At 44.9% G+C, this 18,015-nt stretch overlaps 1 protein-coding gene and 1 pseudogene across 1 annotated transcript in view; one reads left to right on the top strand and one right to left on the bottom strand.

Annotated features, from left to right (window-relative positions):
• The window catches only part of LOC132571738 (oocyte zinc finger protein XlCOF6-like), a 317,052-nt pseudogene that overhangs the window by 179,271 nt on the left and 119,766 nt on the right, over window positions 1–18,015 (top strand).
• LOC132571055 (oocyte zinc finger protein XlCOF6-like) overlaps window positions 2,593–18,015 on the bottom strand; it is a 74,435-nt gene continuing 59,012 nt past the window's right edge. Inside the window, exon 6 of the mRNA XM_060237692.1 lies at window positions 2,593–4,504. Coding sequence (XP_060093675.1) covers window positions 2,613–4,504 — 1,892 coding nt within the window. The 3' untranslated portion in view covers window positions 2,593–2,612. The remainder of the gene's footprint in view (window positions 4,505–18,015) is intronic.

The following is an 18,015-nucleotide window of genomic DNA, read 5'->3' as shown; positions in this document are numbered from 1 at the left end:
CAAGTGGGGCTAGAGGCCATTCCGCTTTGCACCGCCCCCCCCCCCAAACCCGCAAGCACCAAGAATACAGAGGATCACTGCCCCAGACAGTTCCAATAATATACTTTGGCTAATAGCCACTGCTATACCTGTAGCCACCACTACCTCCTGTGGCAGTGAATTCCATGTTAATCACCCTTTGGGTGAAGAAATACTTCCTTTTATCTGTTTTAACCTGACTGCCCAGCAATTTCATTGAATGCCCATGAGTTCTTGTATTGTGAGAAAGGGAGAAAAGTACTTCTTTCTCTACTTTCTCCATCCCATGCGCAAACTTGTAAAGCTCTATCATGTCACCCCGCAGTCGACGTTTCTCCAAGCTAAAGAGCCCCAAGCGTTTTAACCTTTCTTCATAGGGAAAGTGTTCCAGCCCTTTAATCATTCTAGTTGCCCTTTTCTGGACTTTCTCCAATGCTATATCCTTTTTGAGGTGCGGTGACCAGAACTGCACACAGTACTCAAAATGAGACCGCACCATTGGTTTATACAGGGGCATTATGATACTGGCTGATTTGTTTTCAATTCCCTTCCTAATAATTCCCAGCATGGCGTTGGCCTTTTTTATTGCAAACGCACACTGTCTTGACATTTTCAGTGAGTTATCTACCACGACCCCAAGATCTCTCTCTTGGTCAGTCTCTGCCAGTTCACACCCCATCAACGTATTTGTAGCTGGGATTCTTGGCCCCAATGTGCATTACTTTGCACTTGGCCACACTGAACCTCATCTGCCACGTTGACATCCACTCACCCAGCCTCAACAGATCCCTTTGGAGTGCCTCACAGTCCTCTCTGGTTCTCACCACCCTGAACAATTTAGTGTCATCTGCAAACCTGGCTACTTCACTGCTTACTCACAACTCCAAATCATTAATGCATATGGATGTGCCTAATGATGTTTTAGGAGCCCTGTGGTGCAGAGTAGTTAAGCTGCAGTACTGCAGTCCAAGCTCTGCTCACGACCTGAGTTCAATCCCCAAGGACTAAGAAAGGGCTGCAAAGCTACTATTGCCTCACAAAAGGCCTCCCAGTATACACAGCTTCCAAAGGCCACAGAAATAGCCAGGGAGGCCCGGCCCCACTGGGAGTGTTTCTTTAGAGGCCATGGCTGCCACCTGGGAAGTGCTAACTAGAGGCTGCAGCTAGGCAACCCAGGCTGTTTTTGTCAGGAAAGGGAGATGCCTCAAGTGAATAGAATGCCATCGAGTCCACTCCCCAAAGCAGTTCTTTTCCCCAAGGGGAGAGAGATCTGTTGTGATCCCAGGAGATCTTCAGGCTCCACCTTGGGGTTGGTTACCAGCAGCAGCAGCTTCCCATGACAGCCAGTGTGGCATGGAAGTTAGGGCTTCAGAGTGAGGTCTGCCAGATCCAGGTTCTTGCTGTGGAAGCTGACTGGGTGATTTCAGACCAGTCACAGACTTTCAGCCTAACCTACCTCACAGGGTTGTTGTGCAGATCAAAGAGGGGAGAGGAGAATGATGTCAGCTGCTTTGGTTCAGCCCCCCCACCACTGTGGAGAAAGACTTTCTTTTTCCTATGCAGAGGCTGCAGGGAGAGGGAAGGCGATGGAAAGCTGAAGGCAGAGGTGCAGATAAAGGGAAGGAGATAAGGTTGCCATCTCTAGGTTAAGAAATTCCTGAAGATTTAAGGGGTGGAGCTGCAGAGTGTGGGGTTTGAGGAGGGATGGGACCTCAAACAGATACAACGCCATTTCCTCCTGGGGAATCACTGTTGCCAATTTCCAGGTGAAAACTGGAGATCACTCAGAATTACAACTGCTCTCCAGATGGCAGAGATCAGCTCCCCTTGAGGTGGGGGGGGGGGGGAGTGAATGCCTTAACTTGGGTGGGTGGGGAGACAGCAAGGGGGGGCACTCACCCAGAGCCTCTTTCTAGAGCCCATTGTATTTTGCACAACAGACCTTATTACTAGTAAATGTCCATAAATTTAAAGTTCATTTTCAGATTACAGATACACACCTAAACATTATACTCAAGATTGGTACAGCACAGACATTGATTTCAGATTTTGATGCAATAATTTAGAGTAAGAGGTGTCAATTATCTAAGACTGTTAAATAAAGGAAATACTGTTAACATTTTAAGCATATTTGCATTTTGAGTAAAAAATAATGTCATTAATTGGGTTTGAGATATAAAGACCATGAATTGCAACAGTTTATATCTCTGGTCAGCATCAGGTTATATCTCTGATGCTTGTTTATATCAGTTTATATCTCTGGGGCTTGGTGTTACATTTGATGACACACATGGCCTGGCCCAACAAAGTGACATTAATGTTAGATCCAGCCCTTACAACAAATGAGCTTAGATCCAAATAGACAGCCGTGTAGGTCTGAAGTAGCAGAACAAAGTCGGAGTCAATTGCACCTTTAAGACCAACTTAGTTTTATTCAGAATGTAAGCTTTCGTGTACATGCACACTTCTTCAGCTGAGGAATGAGTAGAAGTGTGAATGCACATGAAAGCTTACATTCTGAATAAAACTAAGTTGGTCTTAAAGGTGAAATTGATTCCTATTTTGTTCTAACAAATGAGTTTGACACTCCTGGGCTAAGAAGTTACATGACTTCTTCTTGTGTGGGTTTTTAGGTGCTGTTGAAGATGCCCACGCTGGCTGAATCGCTTTCTACACTCTGAACATTCAAAAGGTTTCTCCCCTCTGTGGATTTTTTTATGCTGTCGAAGATGGCCACTCTGACTGAATCTCTTCCCACACTCTGAGCATTCAAAAGGCTTCTCCCCAGTATGGGTTCTTAGATGACTTTGAAGAACGTCACTCCGACTGAATCGCTTCATACACTCCGAGCATTCAAAAGGCTTCTCCCCTTTGTGGTTTCTTTGATGCTTTTGAAGATGGCCATGCTGACTGAATCTCTTTCCACACTCGGAGCATTCAAAAGGCTTCTCTCCTGTGTGGATTCTTTGATGTTGTCGAACAGCACCACTCTGACTGAATTTCTTTCCACATTCTAAGCATTCAAAAGGTTTCTCCCCTGTGTGAATTCTTTGATGCTGCTGAAGATTGCCAAGCTGACTGAATCTCTTCCCACATTCTGAGCATTCTAAAGGCTTCTCTCCTGTGTGGGTTCTTAGATGTTTTTGAAGAGTGCTACTGTTATTGAATCTCTTCCCACATTCTGAGCATTCAAAGGGCTTCTCTCCTGTGTGAGTTGTTAGGTGATTCTGGAGAGCAGCACTGTGACTGAATCTCTTCCCACACTCTGAACATTCAAAAGGCTTCTCCCCTGTGTGGCCCCTCAGATGATTTTGAAGAGCATCAATCCGACTGAATCTCTTTGCACACTCAGAGCATTCAAAAGGTTTCTCCCCTGTGTGGGTTCTTTGATGCTGTTGAAGATGGCCACTGTGACTGAATCTCTTCCCACACTCTGAGCATCCAAAGGGTTTTTCCCCTGTGTGAGTTCTTAGGTGTTGTTGAAGAGCGCCAATCTGACCAAATCTCTTCCCACACTCTGAGCATTCAAAAGGCTTCTCCCCTGTGTGGGTTCTTAGATGATTCTGAAGAGCATCACTCCGACTGAATTTCCTTGCACACTCAGAGCATTCAAAAGGTTTTTCCCCTTTGTGGTGTTTTTGATGCTGTTGAAGATTGCTACGCTGACTGAATCTCTTACCGCACTCTGAGCATTCAAAAGGCTTCTCCCCTGTATGGATTCTTTGATGCTGTCGAAGATGCGTGCTCCTACTGAATTTCATTCCACACTCTGAGCATTCAAAAGGCTTCTCCCCTCTGTGGTTTCTCTGATGCTGTTGTAGATGGCCAAGTTGACTGAATTTCATTCCACACTCTGAGCATTCAAAAGGTTTCTCTCCTCTGTGGATCCTTTGGTGCACAAGGAGCTGTGATCTGTATCTGAAGTACTTTCCACACTGAAAGCATTTCTGTGTCTTCGTGTGCTTTGGTAAATGGATATTACCTTTTCCTCCATCAGAGAACACCATTCCAGTCTCTGAGCAGATGAATAGCTTCTCTCCTGAGTGAATCCTTTGGTGCTGAGCAAGGTCTGATTTCTTGGAGAAGCTCTTGCCACTGTCTGAGCAGCTATAAAGTTTCTCTCCTGAATGTGTTCTCTGATGTCTAAGGAGCTCTGCTCCGCAATTCATGGTCTTTCCACACTCCAGGCATTGATGGGTCTCCTTTCCACTGTGCATTTGTAAGTGGACATTATGTTGGGTTTTGTCTAAGAAGTTCATTCCACACTCCAAGCACTTGTATGTTTCCTCCATCGTGTGAACTACTTCATGGAAATTCCCCCCTTGGCAAAGAACGGGTTTATCCCTCTTCTTGACCAGGTGGTTGCCTTTCTCTCTTTTAGGTCCAACTTGATTGTTGAAGTTTCCCCTCATGTCTTCATTCTTGACTTCATCTGGTGATTGATGATGCACTTCCTCATTCTCCTCATTCCTCTGATAGTCTCCTGCTGGAATAAAGAAAGAGATCCTGTTAGAATCCACTGAAAAGGGTCTGACCTGCACCTGAAGTTCTATCCATACCACAACTATTTCATTGGCTTCTTCCTGCTGTACACTGTACACTTTCAAAGTACATTAAGCCTCCTGCGTCAGAGATGCTTGGTTTGGACTCTGACCATTTCTATGGCTCCCCACCTGTGTGACTTTTTTGATGTGAAGCTAAGGGCTCTTTTCCTATGGAGGCTCTTTCTGCACTCCAAGCAATTATGTCTGCCACAGGAGCTGGTGGCGGCTACAAGCATAACCAGCTTCAAAAGGAGATTGGATATGGAGCAGAGGTCCATCAGTGGCTATTAGCCACAGCTTACTGTTGGAACTCTCTGTGTGGGGCAAGGATGCTCTGTATTCTTGGTGTTTGAGGGGGGAACACAGTGAGAGGGCTTCTAGTGTCCTGGCCCCACTGGTGGACTTCCTGATGGCACTTGGGTTTTTTGCCCACTGTGTGACACAGAGTGTTGGACTGGATGGGCCACTGGCCTGATCCAACATGGCTTCTCTTATGTTCTTATATCATTTCTCTGTCTGCAAAATGACATGCATTCTCTGACTGAAGGCCTTTACTCTAAAATGGAGTCTCTGGTTTGGATGGAGGCCTTTGTTCCTTCTCTTTTTGACTGACCTTTCTTCTAGGGCTGGGATTTCATGGTAACTCTCTCCTTGGCAAGGAATGGGCTTCTCCCTCCTCTTACCTGTGCAGCTTCGCTCCTGCATCTGTGGTCCATCTCCATCTCTGAAGTGTCCTTTGGCATTTTCATTCTTGGCTTTTTCCAAAGATAACCCCTGGAATTCCCCAGCTGTGTCCTCTACATCTGCTACTGGAATAAAGAAAGAGTTTCAGTCAGCACCCATGCAAGAAGCCAAGGCACCAGTCAGGCACACCTCATAATTGGATGTGCATTTGTGCTAGCAGATCTTCCCTCCTCCCAAACTGAACTACCGGTCACACCTTATTCCTTCCAAGCCCTCTCGTACAGCTGTTTTAATATTCTGCCTATCCCTTCCTCTCCCCAAACTTCCCTTATGTACTTTAAGGGTAAAAATGGCAAATAATGGACCCCCTACCCCTGAACCCATTTAATTTGCCATGTGGCTCTTTTGATTATCTCGATGATTAAAACCAAGAAGTTACCAAGATATCCAAGTCCTGCAACTGCACTGAGAGTTTCATTCCAGTTGTGAAGAGAGCCACGAGGAGATGATTTTCAGCCTCCCCCAAACATGTTTGCTATGGCACAGTGAGAAGCCAGATTCTCAAAAAGTGAACCTCACTGTTCAAAGGGGACTCCACGGGTTTTGGAAGAGGTTGTATTTGTTGGGGGGGGGGGGCAGGTAATGACCGATGATAAAAGCAACCCTGCAATGTAGTGTTAAATGTAAAGTTCTGCTTTTAGGTAGGAAAAAACAAACGCACAATTATAGGATCGGGGAGACCTGTCATGTCAGCAGTATATGTGAAAAGGATCTAGGGGTCTTAGTGGACCACACACTGAACATGAGTCAGCAATGTGATGTGGTGACTAAAAAGGCAAATCAATTTTGGGCTGTATCAACAGAAGTATAGTGTCCAGATCATGAGAAGTAATGGTACCACTTTACTCTTCTCTGGTTAGACCTTACCTAGAGTATTGTGTTCAGTTTTGGGCACCACATTTTAAGACGGATATACACAAGCTGGAACATATCGAGGGCAACAAAGATGGCGAGGGGTCTGGAGACCAAGTCCTTTGAGGAAAGGTTGAAGGAGCTGGGGATGTTTAGCTGGGAGAGGAGACAACTGAGAGGTGATCTGATCATCATCTTCAAGTACTTGAAGGGCTGTCATATAGAGGATGGTGCAGAATTGTTTTCTGTTGCCCCAGAGGGTTGGACCAGAACCAACTGGTTGAAATTAAACCAAATTAGTTTCTGGCTCAACATTAGGAAGAACTTCCTGACCATTACAGCGGTTCCTCAGTGGAACAGGCTTCCTCAGGAGGTGGTGAGTTCTCCTTCCTTGAAGGTTTTTAAACAGAGGCTAGATGGCTGACAGCAATGCTGATTCTGTGAATTAGTAAGATCAGGAGAAGGAGGGCAGGAAGGGCTACATCAGTGTTTAGTTCTCATAGCTTTTTCTTACACGCCCAGGGAAATGCTGATTGACACTTTGGGGTCAGTCAGCAGATTTTCTCCAGGCCAGTTTTCCGTGGAATCCTGGAGGACTGTGGGGTTTTTGGCCATCTTCTGGGCATGGAGCTGGAGTCACTGGGGATATATGTGTGTGGGAGAGGTATTTGTGAAATTCCTGCATTATAAAGGGGGTTGGACTAGATGACCCTGGAGGTCCCTTCCAACTCTATGGGTGTTTTCGCACTCACCTTCAAGTGGTGCAACCACCCTCCTCACGCCGGCGGATCTGCAGGGATTTCGCACCAGAAGCGCCGGCGCACCCAAAAGAGCCGGCGACTTCCGTCGCGAAACCAGCTCAAACGTTTTCCTGCTTCTTGGCGGTTTCCGTTTGAGCTGGTTTCGCGACGGAAGTCGCCGGCTCTTTTGGGTGCGCCAGCGCTTCTGGTGCGAAATCCCTGCAGATCCGCCGGCGTGAGGAGGGTGGTCGCACCACTTGAAGGTCAGTGCGAAAACGCCCTATGATTCTATCTTTTTCAAGCTCAGAGCCATTTCCTTGCTATTTCCGCAGGGCCTGCAAGACCTTCCTCTTTAGGATGGCCTTTACCTGAATGAATGACTGATGGACTCGTCTGAAGTGATTCCGCCATCATACATACTCGCATCTAACAGAATAGCACCAGAAATGTTAATTTTAAATTGGAATGTTTTAAGTTGAATGTTGATTTTAAAATTTGTTGTATAACTCATCGTACAGACTGATTATGTTGTTAGCCGCCCTGAGCCTGCTTCGGCGGGGAGGGCGGGATATAAATAAAATGTTGTTGTTGTTATTATTATTTCTGAGCCAATCTCTGGGCCTTAGCCAGGTCTGTCTATTGTCTTAATGATCAGGCAAGTCTGAATCATTCAGGCATTTCTGCCTTGCCTAGAAGCACAAAGTCAGCCTGCCTCTCTGGAAAGAAGTGTTTCTTATTGTAAGAGAGAGATAGTCAGATGAATGGCTTATCGGGCATCAAGTTCACGAACATTACAGTAGAGTAAGACCCTCTGGAAGCCCATCCCAGAGGAACATGTAGTGCCAAAAAGTCGAGACAAGACCCCAGAAGGGTCTGTCCTGTTCCATCCTCCCAAAACAATTGCAGCACACAATTCACATACAGAAATGTATGTGTGGGGTAGTTAGTGTGGCAGACCCTTAGAGCAACACATGGCTGCCATTGTTGTCAAACCCAGGGCTTTTTTTGTAGCAGGAACTCCTTTGGTGTAGTGGTGAAGTGCACGGACTCTTATCTGGGAGAACGGGATGTGATTCCCCACTCCTCCACTTGCAGCTGCTGGAATGGTCTTGGGTCAGCCATAGCTCTCGTAGGAGTTGTCCTTGAAAGGGCAGCTGCTGCAAGAGTGCTCTTAGCCCCACTTACCTCACAGGGTGTCTGTTGTGTGTGTGTGTGGGGGGAGAGATAAAGGAGATTGTAACCGTTCTGAGATTCAGAGTATAGGGCAAGATATAAATCCAATATCTTCTTAAATCCAATATCTTCTTTCCATATTAGGCCACACACCCCTGATGTAGCCAATCCTCCAAGAGCCCACAAGGCTCTTAATACAGGGCCTACTGTAAGCTCTTGGATGATTGGCTACATCAGGGGTGCGTGGCCTAATATGCAAAGGAGCTCCTGCTAGAATTCCATCCCTGGGGCCACTAGTTGGGCAGGCCTCACAACCACATGATGCTTTCCAATATTTTGATTCATGTGTCACCCCAGTGGCAGCGATTCACACCTTTGGCACCTATGAAAGATCCTTACCCAGAGAGGCCACGCTTCCATAGTTCTCCAGCATGACTTCCCTGTAGAGAGCTCTTTGGACTGTATCCAGCAAGACCCACTCAGCCTCGGTAAAATACACAGCCACCTCCTCAAAGGATAATGGAGACTGAAAGGAAAAACAGATCCCCTCATTAGAGAGCATGTCAGGCAGAGGCTACACTCTTGACAGGGGCATTGTGGGAAGCTGCAGTATGGTAGAGTTTAGTATGTGGAAAGAGAGGGGATTCAGACCTTTTCTTGCTCGGATAGCTGGACCAAAAGCCTCCTTAGAATCATAAAGTTGGAAGGGACCTCCAGGGTCATCTAGTCCAACCCCCTGCGCAATGCAGGAAACTCACAAATACCTCCCCCTAAATTCACAGGATCTTCATTGCTGTCAGATGGCCATCTAGTCTCTGCTTAAAAACCTCCAAGGAAGGAGAGCCCACCACCTCCCAGGGAGGAAACCTGTTCCACTGTCAGGAAGTTCTTCTTAATGTTGAGCCGGAAACTCTTTTGATTTAATTTCATTTCAACCCATTGGTTCTGGTTCTACCTTCTGGGGCTGCGGAAAACAATTCCACACTGTCCTCTATATGACAGCCCTTCAAGTACTTGAAGATGGTGATCCTATCACCTCTCAGCCGCCTCCTCTCCAGGCTAAACATCCCCAGCTCCTTCAACCTTTCCTCATAGGACTTGGTCTCCAGACCTCTCACCATCTTCATCGCTCTCCTCTGGACCCGTTCCAGCTTGCCAATATCCTTCTTATATCCAACTTGTCTATATCCTTGAGAAAGGTGAGGGCCCTGACTATCTCCCATTGAACCCTCCTACCTGGAACAGAGATGGAGTGGCCGTTTCCACTTCTCTGCAAAGGTGACGGCTTGAATATATCTCCTCGCTGCCTGCAAAGAGTACAAAATCAGAAGGATGAACTTTCATTTCCTTTATTTATTTCATTTGATTTCTAACCCACTTGACCCCAAACCAGCTTTTCAACTCAAGTTTCTAATTTGTTTGCTTCTTTGAATTCTGCTTCACGCATCCCATTCCCAGGGATGTAAGAGCAGGGCTTTGGATTTTTTGTAGCAGGAACTCCTTTGCATATTAGGCCGCACCCCCCTGATGTAGCCAATCCTCCTGGAGCTTACAGTAGGCCCTGTAAGAAGAGCTCTTGGAGGATTGGCCACATAAATGGGGTGTGGCCTAATATGCAAATGAGCTTCTGCTACAAAAAAGCCCTGTGTAAAACCTTCTCTTCTTTACACTCAAGAAAATTTGTAATGACTTTTAGTATAGTGGGAGAGAGGTGGAAGAGAAGCACCAGGTACCCATGAGCCAGTGTGGGAGGGGGGGAGGTATAAAGGCTTGTTCTAGTTGGGGCCGTTCAGGTCAGGAGATTCCTGACATGAAACTTCCATTTATTCACCGTGGCTAATAGCTCAACCCAGATTGGTCTTCCTGTCCGTTTTTGAGCCAGACTGAGCCCTTCTAGTGGAGGAAAGGTGAGCGACACATATTTTAATTAATGTATCTAAGGATGGAATTGCCTTCCAGGATTCTGTCTGCTCCCCCTTAAAATGGAGTGGTCATCGCTATATCTTATGGCACTCTGTCCCAGAATTCCATTCTGTGTAGTGTGCAAAAGTATTTCCCCTTTTTCCTGCCTTGAATCTTCTGCCTAACAACTTTAGGTATCCCAATTCCATCCGGGCATGAGATGCTCTTACCACTTGATACGGCTTCTTGGGCGTGCTCCTGGGTCTGCTCCTTCTGACTTTCTTCTGATGGAGTCCCTTCTGTTTCAGAGAGCTTTGCTTCCATCTTCACAAATCGTTCCCACATCTGAAATAACAGCAAGGGAGAAAGGTAAGCGATGCAGGCTGAGGTGATGGATCTTGACCCATTCCCTGTCTCATAAGAACATGAGAAACCATGTTGGATCAGGCCAATGGCCCATCCCATCCAACACTCTGTGTCACACAGTGGCCAAAAAACCCAGGTGCCATCAAGAGGTCCACTAGTGGGAAAAGGACACCAGAAGCCCTCCCACTGTGTCCCCTCCCCAAGCACCAAGAATACAGAGCATCACTGCCCCAGACAGAGAGTGGCTAGTGGCTATTAGCCACAGTGTGTGTGTGTGTGTGTATTTGGCTGCTGTGTGACACAGAATGTTGGACTGGATGGGCCATTGGCCTAATCTAACATGGCTTCTCTTATGTTCTTATGTTCCATCTATACCTTGTAGCTAAGAGCCACTGATAGGACCTCTGCTCCATATGTTTATCCAATCCCCTCTTGAAGCTGTCTATGCTTGTAGCCGCCACCACCTCTTGTGGCAGTGAATTCCATGTGCTAATCACCCTATGGGTGAAGAAGTATTTCCTTTTATCCATTCTAACCTAACTACTCAGCAATTTCATTGAATTCTCAATGCACAGCAGCCAAAAAGGTCAGAGCGCCTGCTCCGGCTGCAATGCCACTGAGGATGTTCTCCGCAGCTGAGAACGAAACGTCTGGAAGAAAAACTTTCTCCAGTAGAACACGGCACTTGAGCCCGAAAGATTCTACAAACCCTAATTTCATTGAATGCCCACGAGTTCTTCTATTGTGAGAAACGGAGAAAAGTACTTCTTTCTCTATCCCATGCATAATCTGGTAAACCTCTATCATGTCACCCCTCAGTCGACATTTCTTCAAGCTGAAGAGACCTAAGTGTTTTAAACTTTCTTCATAGGGAAAGTGTTCCAACCGTTTAATCATTCTAGTTGCCCCTTTCTGCACTTTTTCCAATGCTATAATATCTTTTTTGAGGTGTGGTGACCAGAACTGTGCACAGTCTCCTTGTCCTTGCAGCCACCATCAGAGCTGCTTCAACCCCAAGGGCAAGAATCAGGGTCTAGTTTTCGTTCCATCTTGATGTAGAAATATCTAAGAAAAGATGGGAACAATGCACTGAAGAAAGAGAAGAAAGGGTGACAGATTCCTTTCAAGAAAAATCTTTTGAAGAAGAAGAAAAAGAAGATATTGGATTGATATCCTGCCCTATACTCTGAATCTCAGAGTCTCAGAGGGGTCACAATCTCCTTTACCTTCCCCCCCCCAAAAAAACCAGACATCCTGTGAGGTGGGTGGGGCTGAGAGAGCTCTTACAGCAGCAGCCCTTTCAAGGACAACTCCCACAAGAGCTATGGCTGACCCAAGGCCATTCCAGCAGGTGCAAGTGGAGGAGTGGGGAATCAAACCGGTTCTTCCAGGTAAGAGTCCGCACACTTAACCACTAAGGAAAACCAACATTTTTAGAAAATGAAGGGAAAGCTGCACTGAAAGCAACTGGGAGAAACAAATCACCAGGACTGAATGAGGCATCAATAAAACTATTCCAAGGCATAGAAAAGGAGTTCATCAAAATCTTAACCAGAATATGCTGAGGAAAATGAAAACAAAGCCATGGCCCGTGGACTGAGAACGCTCTACTTACACTCCAGTTCTGACAAAAGGAGACATCAAAGAATGGACCATTGCATTGATTTCTTATGGCAGTAAAGGGATGCTCAAAATCTTACAATAAGGACTGTAATCATATATGGAATGAGAAATGCCGGATGTTTAAACAGGATTCAGAAAGGGACAAGACACTTGAGATAGGATTGCAAGTTCACGTTGTTTTTTTGGAGCACAGGAGCGAATTTCAGAAGAAAATCAGCTTGTGTTTCGTAGATTATAGCAAAGCTTTTGACTGTGTGGATCATGAAAAACTATGGATGGTTTTAAAAGATAAAGAATATGCCACAACATCTTTGATACGTAAGAAATATTTGGATGGGGAGCCGCGTTGGTCTGAAGCAGCAGAACAAGGTTAGAGTCCAGTGACACCTTTAAGACCAACAAAGTTTTATTCAAGGTATAACATTTCATGCGCATGCAAGTTCTTCAGCTACAAGAAGCATCTGTTGGGACAGAATGTGGAGAATGATTTCCAATTGCCAAAGGTGTCAGACAATAATGCATATTATCCCTCTGTTTCTTCAATCTGCATGTAGAACATAGCATAAGGAAAGCTGAATTAGATTTAGATTAAGGTAGAGTGAAAATTGATGGAAGGAACATTAACCATCTGAGATATTCAGATCATAGAGTTGGAAGGGACCTCCAGGGTCATCTAGTCCAACCCCCTGCACAATGCAGGAAATTCACAAATACCTCCCCCTAAATTCACAGGATCCTCATTGCTGTCAGATGGCCATCTAGCCTCTGTTTAAAAACCTCCAAGGAAGGAAAGCCCACCACCTCCTGAGGAAGCCTGTTCCACTGAGGAACCGCTCTAACGGTCAGGAAGTTCTTTCTAATGTTGAGCCGGAAACTCTTTTGGTTTAATTTCATCCTGTTGGTTCTGGTCCTATCTTCTGAGGCCACAGAAAACAATTCCACACTGTCCTCTCTATGACAGTCCTTCAAGTACTTGAAGATAGTGATCATATCACCTCTCAGCCACCTCCTCTCCAAGCTAAATGTGCCCAGCTCCTTCAACAATTCTTCAGAGGACTTGGTCTCCAGACCCCTGATGATACTACATTACCGGTAGAAAACAGCGAAGACATGAAACAACTACTAATGAAGGTTAAAAGCAGGAAACTCCAAAGCAGGATTACGGCTGAACATCAAGAAGACAAAAATAATAAGTGCTGGGGAGTTACACAATTTTCGGGCTGACGATGAAGGAATTGAAGTTGTTCGAGATTGTCTACTCCTTGGTTCCATCACGAACCAAAAGGGAGACAGCAAACATGAAATCAGAAGGAGGCCAAGGCTAGGAAGGGCAGTACAAAAAGAAGCTAGAAGAAGATTCTTATGTCACTAGTGACTAAGATGAAGTCAATTCATACCACAGTATTCTCCATTACCAGGGCTTTTTTCGTAGCAGGAACTCCTTTGCCTATTAGGCCACACACCCCTGATGTAGCCAGTCCTCCACGACCTTACAGGAGGCCCTGTGCTAAGAGCCCTGTAAGCTCTTGGAGGATGGGTTACATCAGGGGGCGTGGTCTAATATGCAAAGGAGTTCCTGCTACAAAAAGCCATACCCGTTACTATTGCTTGGGTGTGAACGTTGGACAATGAAGAAAGCTGACAGGAAGAAAGTTGATTCTTTTGAAATGTGGTGTTGGAGGAAAGTTTTCACAGATCCTGTGGAATGCCAAAAAGACGAATCAAGTGGGTTCTAGAGCAAATCAAACCTCAACTCTCCCTGGAAGCTAAAATGGGGCTGTCATACTTTGGTCATATTATTGGAAGTCAAGAGTCACTGGAAAAGACAATAAGAACATAAGAGAAGCCATGTTGGATCAGGCCAGTGGCCCATCCGGTCTAACACTCTGTGTCACATAAGAACATAAGAGAAGCCATGTCGGATCAGACCAGTGGCCCATCCGGTCCAACACTCTGTGTCACATAAGAACATAAGAGAAGTCATGTTGGATCAGGCCAGTGGCCCATCTGGTCCGACACTCTGTGTCACAGAAGAACATAAGAGAAGCCATGTTGGATCAGGCCAATGGCCCATCCGGTCCAACACTCTGTGTCACATAAGAACATAAGAGAAGCCATGTTGGATCAGGCCAGAGGCCCATCCAGCCCAACACTCTGTGTCACATAAGAACATAAGAGAAGCCATGCTGGATCAGGCCAGTGGCCCATCCAGCCCAACACTCTGTGTCACATAAGAACATAAGAGAAGCCATGTTGGATCAGGCCAGAGGCCCATCCGGTCCAACACTCTGTGTCACATAAGAACATGGTTCAGTTCCGCAGGGCCTGTAAGACGACCCTCTTCCGGCTAGCTTACACCTAGCTAGGATGAAAACTTGATGTAACTTGGCCAGCCATCTGTTTATATGTAATTGAAATGTTATTGGTTTTTAAGGTTTTAATTGTTTAAATATTTAATTGTTTTTATACTTAAAATTGTTTAATTTTCATGTTTGATCAATTTTGGAAGCCGCCCTGAGCCACTTGTGAGAAGGGCGGGATATAAATCTCGAATAAGTAAGTAAATAAATAAATAAATAAATAAATAAATAAATAAATAAATAAATAAATAAATAAACAAACATAAGAGAAGCCATGTCGGATCAGGCCAATGGCCCATCCGGTCCAACACTCTGTGTCACATAAGAACATAAGAAAAGCCATGTTGGATAAGGCCAATGGCCCATCCGGTCCAACACTCTGTGTCACATAAGAACATAAGAGAAGCCATGTTGGATAAGGCCAATGGCCCATCCAGTCCAACACTCTGTGTCACACAGTGGCCAAAAAAATTATATATATATATATATATATATATATATGTGTGTGTGTGTGTGTGTGTGTGTGTGTGTGTATGTATGTATGTATGTATATATACATACTGTGGCTGATAGCCACTGATGGACCTCTGCTCCATATTTTTATCTAACCACCTCTTGAAGGTGGCTATGCTTGTAGCTGCCACCACCTCCTGTAGCAGTGAATTCCACATGTTAATCACCCTTTGGGTGAAGAAGGACTTCCTTTTATCCGTTTTAACCCAACTGCTTAGCAATTTCCACGAGCTCTTGTATTGTGAGAAAGGGAGAAAAGCATTTCTTTCTCTACCTTCTCTATCCCATGCATAATCTTGTAAACCTCTATCATGTCACCCTGCAGTCGACGTTTTTGCAAGCTAAAGAGCCCCAAGCATTTTAACCTTTCTTCATAGGGAAAGTGTTCCAAACCTTTAATCATTCTAGTTGCCCTTTTCTGCACTTTTTGCAGCGCTATATCCTTTTTGAGGTGTGGTGACCAGAACTGCACACAGTATTCCAAGTGAGACCGCACCATCGATTTATACAGGGGCATTATGATACTGGCTGATTTGTTTTCAATTCCCTTCCTAATAATTCCCAGCATGGCGTTGGCCTTTTTTATTGCAATCGCACACTGTCTTGACATTTTCAGTGAGTTATCTACCACCACCCCAAGATCTCTCTCTTGGTCAGTCTCTGCCATTTCACAACCCAACAACTTGTATTTGTAGCTGGGATTCTTGACCCCAAAGTGCATTACTTTGCACTTGGCCACAATGAACCTCATCTGCCACGTTGACGCCCACTCACCCAGCCTCAACAGATCCTTTTGGAGTGCCTCACAATCCTCTCTGGTTCTCACCACCCTGAACAATTTAGTGTCATCTGCAAACTTGGCCACTTCACTGCTTACTCCCAACTCCAAGTCATTTATGAACAAGTTAAAGAGCATGGGACCCAGTACCGAGCCCTGCAGCAATAATGCTAGGAAAAGTTCAAGGCAGCAGGAAAATAGGAAGACCAAACTTGGGAAATCCCCTCACCTGTTCTGCCTGCCTCTTTTCCTCTGCTTGACTCAGGAGGAAACCTTCGGCCAAGGCCACCGCCTGGGAACTGGTCTCCGGCTCACATCCTCTGACCCAGCACTGCATTTCCTGGGGCAGGATGGTCAGGAACTGCTCCAGGATCACCAGGTCCAGGATCTGCTTCTTGGTGTGCCTCTCTGGCTGTAACCAGTGGTTGCAAAGTCCATGGAGCTGGCTGCAAACCTCTCGGGGTCCATCATGCTCATGGTAACGGAACTGCCGGAAGAGTCGACAATAGTCATCTGAGTTCATAGTGTCCTGATCCAGAATCTCTGGTAGACCTCTTTCCCAGAATTCAATGCCACTCCCAGCCTGGGTGGGAAGGTTGCCTTTCCTTGATTTCTTGCCAATTCCAGGTCCTTCTTGGTCTTGCTCTTCCATCTCCTTGAGTCATCCTTTGGTAGCATCCGACAGTGGAAGGATATCCTTACTCATGTGGCTATGAAGAAGGAAAGGAAAAGTTATCAAAAGAGCAGAAAGAAACCCAAAGAGAATGGAGCTAGATCACCGACTGCAGTCAAGAGGCACCTAAGGAACAGAAGGAGCGTCCTTGTTGTAGTTTGTGATCAGGATACCTGTCACTGTGCTGATGTCTATAATGCTATGATATATGCTAAAAAAAAAATTAGTTTTTAAAAAGTTTTATTAGTTTCAGAAAAAAAAAAAGATGGGGGTAGGGAATAGGGGGAATAGAAAACAGAATACATATTAGCCTTGTTCTGCGCAAAGTTATTTTCAAAGAGTACAAGCCTACGGCTGCAATACTTTCTTAAAATACATAAATTGTCACATATTATTCATTCTCTCTAAGCTAAACATCATCAACATTTTAATATTTCATATTATGAATCTTTTAGTTAAGATATCTTAACTAAAGCCGCCCTGAGCCTGCCTTGGCAGGGAGGGCGGGGTATAAATAAAAAATTTACTTTTACTTTACTATCTATTAAGTTGGACAATTCCAGTAAAGGCAATTTTGTAATATGAAATATAGGGAAAAAGGAGAAATAAATTCACACCAAAGAATCTTAAAAGATTCTTGAGTGTCTAACCAGGCATAGAATTTCATCCAATATTTTCTTGCTTCATCCTTAGATTTCCCAGCCAACAGCTGGGACAAATAATCCAGCTCTGCTGTTTCCAGAATTTTTCCCACCAAGTCCGTTTTCATAGGAGTTTCCTGCAATTTCCATCCCTGCGCCAAGAGAATCCTGGCTAAAAAGAAAATTAGGCGGGCAGAAACACCTCTTTAAAAAAGATGTTCTCAGCTGAACCTATGCTTGAGGAGAAATAGAGCACTTAACAGACTCTTCATTTATTGCCTTGGGCAATAAATATATATACATACACACATACATATATACACAAACTGTGGCTAATAGCCACAGATGGACCTCTGCTCCATATTTTTATCTAACCCCCTCTTGAAGCTGGCTATGCTTGTAGCCGCAACCACCTCTTGTGGCAGTGAATTCCACACGTTAATCACCCTTTGGGTGAAGAAGGACTTCCTTTTATCCGTTTTAACCCGACTGCTTAGCAATTTCATCGAATGCCCATGAGTTCTTGTATTGTGAGAAAGGGAGAAAAGTACTTCTCTACTTTCTCCATCCCATGCATAATCTTGTAAACCTCTATCATGTCACCCCGCAGTCGACATTTCTCCAAGCTAAAGAGCCCCAAGCGTTTTAACCTTTCTTCATAGGGAAGTGTTCCAAACCTTTAATCATTCTAGTTGCCCTTTTCTGGACTTTTTCCAATGCTATAATATTCTTTTTGAGGTGCGGTGACCAGAATTGTACACAGTATTCCAAATGAGACCGCACCATCAATTTATACAGGGGCATTATGATACTGGCTGATTTGTTTTCAATGCCCTCCCTAATAATTCCCAGCATGGCGTTGGCCATTTTTATTGCAATCGCACACTGTCTTGACATTTTCAGTGACATACTCAAGTAGGGATATTGGCTGTTTATCTCATTACATATACTAAACCCATCTTCCACTATATTTTAATGTATTTTTCTTCTAATGGCAAACTATGTGTATATTACATGTTAAAAGGTAAATTAGTTGGATGGGAAAAACTTCTGAGAAAGAAATGCCCTCATTTTGGCTCAGGGTTACA

Source organism: Heteronotia binoei, chromosome 5 (assembly GCF_032191835.1).
Source record: "Heteronotia binoei isolate CCM8104 ecotype False Entrance Well chromosome 5, APGP_CSIRO_Hbin_v1, whole genome shotgun sequence".
NCBI lineage: Eukaryota > Metazoa > Chordata > Lepidosauria > Squamata > Gekkonidae > Heteronotia > Heteronotia binoei.
The sequence above is the reverse complement of the archived record's forward strand: the minus strand, read 5'-3'. Positions and strand labels throughout refer to the sequence as shown.